Source organism: Sinocyclocheilus grahami, unplaced genomic scaffold (genome assembly GCF_001515645.1).
Source record: "Sinocyclocheilus grahami isolate Dianchi unplaced genomic scaffold, SAMN03320097.WGS_v1.1 scaffold2189.1, whole genome shotgun sequence".
NCBI classification, from domain to species: Eukaryota; Metazoa; Chordata; class Actinopteri; order Cypriniformes; family Cyprinidae; genus Sinocyclocheilus; species Sinocyclocheilus grahami.
The window spans coordinates 63008-70192 of NW_015507368.1; the positions used below are offsets into that span (position 1 = coordinate 63008).

At 35.7% G+C, this 7185-nt stretch overlaps 2 protein-coding genes across 2 annotated transcripts in view; one reads left to right on the forward strand and one right to left on the reverse strand.

Annotated features, from left to right (window-relative positions):
• Positions 1-1833: 1833 nt before the first annotated feature.
• LOC107574344 (reticulon-2-like) lies at positions 1834-3971 on the reverse strand. Its single transcript, XM_016260784.1, has 3 exons — positions 3811-3971; positions 2219-2272; positions 1834-2021 (listed from the first exon to the last, which is right to left on the reverse strand). The coding sequence occupies exons 1-3, from the start codon at positions 3839-3841 to the stop codon at positions 1834-1836; spliced, it is 273 nt and encodes a 90-aa protein (XP_016116270.1). The 5' UTR covers positions 3842-3971.
• Positions 3972-4927: 956 nt separating this feature from the next.
• LOC107574346 (protein phosphatase 1A-like) overlaps positions 4928-7185 on the forward strand; it is a 4204-nt gene continuing 1946 nt past the window's right edge. Inside the window, exon 1 of the mRNA XM_016260786.1 lies at positions 4928-5535. Coding sequence (XP_016116272.1) covers positions 5041-5535 — 495 coding nt within the window. The 5' untranslated portion in view covers positions 4928-5040. The remainder of the gene's footprint in view (positions 5536-7185) is intronic.

Below are 7185 nucleotides of genomic sequence, written 5' to 3' on the forward strand. Positions count from 1 at the left end.
TGACTTATTTGACGCAGTTAGCTTTAGCAAGCTTACTCAGCTCAGGCAATATAAACAAACGCAAAGCTAATAACATTTTAAACTAGTTTCTTAAAGAAACAAATTGTGTACTTTCAGATTGAATGAAAGTTACTGAATTTCAAATTTTTTATAATGTTAGCAACAAAAGCATGTTTATTTGTTGAATAATATACACTCTAAAAAATGCTGGGTTAAATACAACCAAGTGCTGGGTAAAATAGGGACAAACCCAGCAATTTGGGCTGTTTTGACCCAGCACTGGGTTGTATTTAACCCAGCATTTTTTAGAGTGTACAGTCAGCTGGTCATTATAACTAAATCACTGCCCAGACAAAGTGATTAGTATCATCCTGAAGGGTTTTAATTTGTGGTAATGACTGACTACATTATCCCACTTATTACACAGCTACCAAATAATTAAATAAACAAATGGATATGAAATATTGATATGAGATACATGAAGATACATATGAAAGTAGCACAGTTATGTAGATCTATAATATAATATTTGACTAGTGAATTCTGCAATTAACCAATCAAGTATTTCAGAGAGCTAGACAATTAAATATATAGTAAATAAAAACTGAGATTAACACCTAGACATGTAGCCTACTATGAAGTTGTTTTCATTCATTCTCCATCTCCTACACAAACACGCATTGCCTCATATTATGAGATACCACACATATCTCTTACTTATATAATCAAAAATAATGAAAACAGTAGACTCCACTCAAATGACAGCTTAAACTCTCAGCTCTTTGCTATGTGGTTCAGACAGGAATAAAAGTTGACCTAACCCTCTAAGTTCTCTCAGCTCACATGATCCTCTATGGAGACAGTCATACTCTGAAAGCCCCAGTTTGTGTGTATTCCCTGCTCCCTCACCTTTACTGGTAATTTTGGAGTCTTCATGGGCCGATCCCTCTCTCGCCTGTGTCTATGTCCCTGATCTTCTCTGAAAACCCCTCAAGCTGTTTTTGGCTGGATCTGCTCTGTCAGCAACCCCCCGGTCCAACAACCCAAAAATAAATCTGCACAATTGTGCCCGCCCCATTAAAGAAGACAGAGGCAGTTAGACTGACAAATACACTCACTCACAAATACACTGTACATACTTTACATGTGATCAGTTCTGACAAATTAGAGATGATGAAGTGTTTTTATGTCTTACAGTTTGTTTTTACCTTATTTATATTTAAACATTAAAATGCAGCAACACAAAAATATGCATTAAGAAGTTTTTAACATTATTTATTTTATTTTCTTCTTTAAGACCTATTTACTAGTAAATTGTTTTATTATTATTATTATTATTATTATTATTATTATTATTATTTTCCATGGTGAATGATGTATTTTAGGCTGTTTTCCCTACACTATTTCAGACTATATCTGTTGTTCTGCATGATGACAATTTCTGTACTGATAACATGAATTCTCTCAGTAATGTACGTTTTGGACACAGATGTCTCTTTACAGTGAATATTCTTCAGTGCACCAAATCACATGAGAATCCATTTTGCCACCGCCCTCCTAACCTCCACGCTGGAAGCACATGGCAACTGTAATTGCTCTGACCTGTTCAGCACACACAGGCAGCATGACTCTGCTTTTACTGCTCTGTGTGGAATAATGAAGACAGACTGGCCAGGAATCTACTCAGTGGCATCAGCCCATTATGTTTCAGCCCCTGGAGTGTGTTACCATGGCGATGGAAACTGTATTCTCCAGTAAAATTTGAGCATTTGTGTTAACGTGGGAGGCCTGTGCTTCTCGTGAACAAGAGAAACCATATCCCTAGGATCTGTTTTACTTATTGACTAATGAAGTGCTGACAGAGGCAATGTAGGAGAAGGTGAGCTCAAAGGAGTTCTGACGTGGCGTGCCCCATACGGAAGAGCTGCTGAGACATGCGTCATCATCCTCCAGGCCTTCATCGTCGTCAGACCATTCCCTGGCTGTCTGCAGTTCTGGGAAGTCAGACTCCTCATTTCCACCTGAGCAAATATGGTGTATGTTTAGGGCTATGTGATAGCCTTATGGGGCTATAATAGATGTTGATATCAGGAAAAAATGCAAAGATAACTGAAAGACTATTTGAATATTTGTTTATGATAACTGAAGGACTCATATATTGTGTATATGTGTACTCATATATTTGAATATGTGTATATACTGTATATGAAAATATTACCATCTGAGCAGGGAGGAGTGGAGTCAGGTGTTGAGCTCACTGTTCCAAAATCCTCTGAAAGGACAGAGCAATAAATGAAGCTAAATTTAAGAGAATCACTTGAAATTTTGTTGTCTTAGAGTTATATATATACATACTGTGTGTGCATATATATATATATATATATATCTGGATAGACAGCAAGAACATGGCACAAATTTTGTAGTAATTTTAGGAAAAATGTGGAAATTGTACAGTGACGTTTTATGTCGTCATGATGAACTGTTAAATACATAAACATATACAAGTGAACAATGTAAGTTGAAGAATAAAAAAATGACTACAGTATTGCCCATTATTTCCTGATTTCTGTCCACACCATGTCCTACACTGTGGTATTGACTGTTTCAGATAAAGCTGCCCTTAAATGCCACATAAAAACAAAACAAACTGTATTGTTGGTCATACAGACCTTTCCTTTAAGAGTGCAGTTCCTGCTGAGAATAAACTGCAAAGCAGACCATAGCTTATGCAGCTCATGTTTATTTGAATATTATGGGCATCCATAAAAGAGACCTGTGATAAAAGCCTCTGAGCCTCCATTTTTGCTCAATGGGATGAGTGAAACAAGATGAGGAACAAAGCTTTATTCAGATCTTTAAGTCAGAGGTTTCCTTTTCAGCTCTCTGTCACATATTGTACAAATATGAGTGTTGTATTTCATGTCTGGTCTGTAAAAACATGTGATTAGTGCCTTATTATATTATATTTACATACCTGCATATACACTCTTAAAAATAAAGATTCCAAAAGGGGGTTTCATAGCGATCTAATAGAACATGCAATAGATACAATAGAAGTACTTTTCAAAATTGATTGAGGGCTGTGGGCCAAAGGTAAATGTTGCATTATATCCAACTATATTTAAAAAATATATATTATATATATATTTTTTTTAATAATGGAACAAAATAATTTTGTTTACATGATTTTTTCACTTATAAAAACACAAAAAATGTTAAACAAATTTAAATCTTTAATTTTAATATGCTATACTTCAATGCCATTTTTTGTTTGTTTTTCCCCTCTTCTTGTGATATAGCATGGTGGGCCAAATCAAAGGTCATCACAGGCCCTCGTTTGATCATCTGTGTAATTGAACACATTTTGGGGTCCCAAAGAACCTTTCAGTGAATAGTTTTTAAAAGAACCATTTTTAACAACAAAAAATACATAGTTTTTCTGTGTAAACAAGAATATAATTTGCTGTAATCAGCAGTACTCAATGTTTACACTCACATTCTGTAGGATAAATTAGACAAAAACAAACCAATTGTAGCAATTGTTACACCAAATCATGCCAGATTATTACTAATGACAACCGTTTTTCCCTCAAATACATTTGTAAACAGCACAAGTCTCATACAGATGCTGCATTATTATAGGAACAGAGCTAGTACACACTGCAACATCAGCAGAATCCAGCAAAACAGACGGGTGAACGAGTGCTGGAGCCAACAAGCAACCGAGATGATGCATCAGACACAATACAAAAGAATACAAACACATCAGCGGCATACAGAGAGAAATATAGAGACAAAGGAAGGACTCACTGCAGTGGGAGAACCCTAAAACCTGACCCATGCTCCATCAAGGCACTGCTGGGCCCATCCAGTCTGGAGTCCCCCCTCTCCTCAGTGCTGTGGCACTCCTCTGCTAAATCGCTCCCTCTCTTTTCAGCTCTCTCACACTCTGTGCTCCTCATGCACCCCTCCCTCCCTCTCTCCTTAAATGCACTGCTGTTTCTCTTTCTCTCACCCTCCCCTCTCTCCATCAGGCGGCCCCTCCCAGGTTCACTCGCTCTCTCATTCTCTGCTGCAGCCAATAGACTCAGAATGCCACTGTGTGTGTGTGTGTGTGTGTGTGTGTGTGTGGCTCATCTCTGCCATCTCAGATCAACATCCTCTTTATGTCTGTCTGATTGAATTTAACAAGGATGAACATGTTACACCATTAAAATAACCCATGAAGTATTTTTTATTTGAATTACCCCCTTTTAAAATACATTACTCAGAGATTTTACAACAAATGAAACTTTAATAAATTTTACATAGTTATTTAAATAATTATTAATTTATGAATTAAATTATTTTAAATAAATAATTTTATTTTGGATATTTTAATTAAAATAACTTTAAAACATTTATCTACACAAAATCAGCTACTATTAGTAATAAATAAATACCCTTTGCACACCTCAATGGTTGCAGGTTGGCACGATGGACCAGAAATTCAAAATGTAATATAAAGGTTGGGGTCCATGGAAAAAAGGTCAATGAAAAAGTGTAAAAAGTATATAACTGTAAAAAAGAAAATAAATTAAATAAAAAGTAATAATAATAAATAGTCAATAAGTTATTTGTTATAGTTTCATTCAGATTTCTTAGCACTTTATTTTGAAATTATGGGATCGATCACAAATAATTTTGTTCTATTGATTGATAAGATTTCAGATAATATTTTACACATATTTAGAACTATAATATATTAGTCTTTCACTGTATAAATAAGTCTTTATATATACAATATATAAAATATCAGCTGCCTTTATATTTTTAAAAAGGGATCCAAAAAACCCTCTGAGGTGTAATGTATTAATCTGAAGTAATGGAAATGTTCCTCAAGTAGGTTGAAAGGCAGGTTTCTGGGCAGATAGAAAGGCCTTATGTCACTGTGCTTGACCCTGTTATATGATTGTTTAATCAGGCTGTGTGACGGTGGATGAGGATGTAGACCAGGTCAAAGACGGTATCAGAGATGGCTTCCTTAACATAGATCGTCACATGCACACCCTGGCCCGCAATGAGAGCTGGGACCACAGCGGATCGACAGCAGCCGCTGTTATGATCTCTCCACGAAACATCTACTTCATCAACTGTGGTGATTCACGGACCTTCCTTTGCCGCGATGGCCAGGTGGTCTTCTACACAGAGGACCACAAACCTGTCAACCCACGTGAGAAAGAGCGCATCCAGAACGCTGGCGGCTCTGTCACCCTGCAGCGTATCAACGGCTCGCTGGCCGTGTCCCGCGCTCTTGGCGACTTCAACTTTAAGGAGGTGGAATGGAGGACTCAGACCGAACAGCTGGTGTCTCCTGAACCAGAGGTGTACGAGCTGGAGCGAAGCCCAGAAGATGAGTTCCTGGTGGTAGCGTGTGATGGCGTCTGGGACGCCATCGGTAACGAGGAGCTGTGTGCATTTGTGCGCAACCGTCTGCAGGTCTGTGATGATCTGAGAGAGATCTGCACACAGGTCATTGACCTCTGCCTCTATAAGGTTGGTAACAGCAGTGAGAGGATACAATTGGCTTGGCCACAGGCCATACGTTTAAGCTCCAACGAGATTGAACTAAAACTATTAAAATTGTTTTCAGTAATTGAAATAAAGATAAAATAAAATTAGATGAAAACTAGAAAAATGTAAAATGTTCAGTTGTATCTCACAAATACAGTCATCTAAAAAAAAACATTCTTTAATAGAAATATAGCTGAAATTATAAATCATATAAAATATAATAAAACACACAAGTTTAAGCTGGGGTACTAAAATGACTAAAACTGAAATAAAAATAATCTAATATAAAATCATAAAATGTGCTAAATAAAATTTAAAAAAAATTAACTAAACAAGGAAAAAAAATCTAATAAAAATGACAAAATCACAAACAATTACTAAAACTGAAAGTAAAATTAAAATGAAAACTGAAAATATAAAAACAAAAGCCATTTCAATAAATTAATGAATAATTTTATATAAATAATAACCAAAATATCACTGGCTGGATGCAATGCATTGTGGGATATTATGTGTTCTGCACATTTAGGCTAAATACATGTGTAATATATAATATAATCCAGTTATTCCGTACAGTATACTGTTCAGAAACAATAACCTAATTGATGTTTTGTCAAAGTTCATTTGTTTTCTTTTTCTTTTTTTTTGTTTTTGTTTGTTAGTTTGAGCCACTTAGCATCTTTGCAAATACTTTAGATATCAACAAACAAAACTGCATATTCCGTTTGGTTTGATGCAAAATATTTGGTTATATTTCTAATTTTCCACTAATTTTATACAACTCCTACCCCTGAATGACTCCTAAAAACAATCTATGGTTAGTTGCTTTAAATGTTTCTTCTTTTCTAAGTGGGTTATTCTTGGTAAGAATAAACTTTAAAATAAATTTGACATTATGCCATAAAAAAAAAAGTCAAGCTCTATGAAACTAAATAGTAAATGGCTTCTAAAACGGAGTGTCAGATGTTTTCTCACAATATGAGAATCATTGCATCAATATGCTTTTATTTATTTATTGCTAGTCATTAGCCCATGCAAGACAATAACTCAAGTCTGATGCGAAGTCGATATTGAATTGCCAGTAATGCCGTCACCTTCTAAAACATTAAACAAGTTTAGGAATGCCTTGTTACTTAAAATGATTAGGCATTTGGGTTACATAATATTATATAATGATATTTCCCTGCCGCATGTTGAGGCCAGGAAGATTACGAAGCGCATCATAGAATCAGCTTGACCTGTTTTATGTAGGTACTGTTCTTTAAATAGAATGATTACAGGAGAGAGCAAGAGGGGATTACGAGTGAGATTCAGACTGCAGGCTAAGGTATATCTGAGATATGACCAGCTACTCGGCAAGGCCAAGTGGTTTATAACTGTTAGCTGTCTATGAACATACTGATCTTAATTCATTAAAGGGGTCATATGATGCAATTTCAAGTTTTCCTTTCTCTTTGGAGTGTTACAAGCTGTTCGTGAATAGATAAGAACCCTAAATTTGCAAAGACTAAAGTCTCAAACCCAAAGAGATATTCTTTATAAAAGTTAAGGCTTGTCCACACAACTTTTATTATATAAAATATGTTTCTATTCTCGTTCTCAATCCCGCCGGCCTCCGCTCACTCTAGCCCG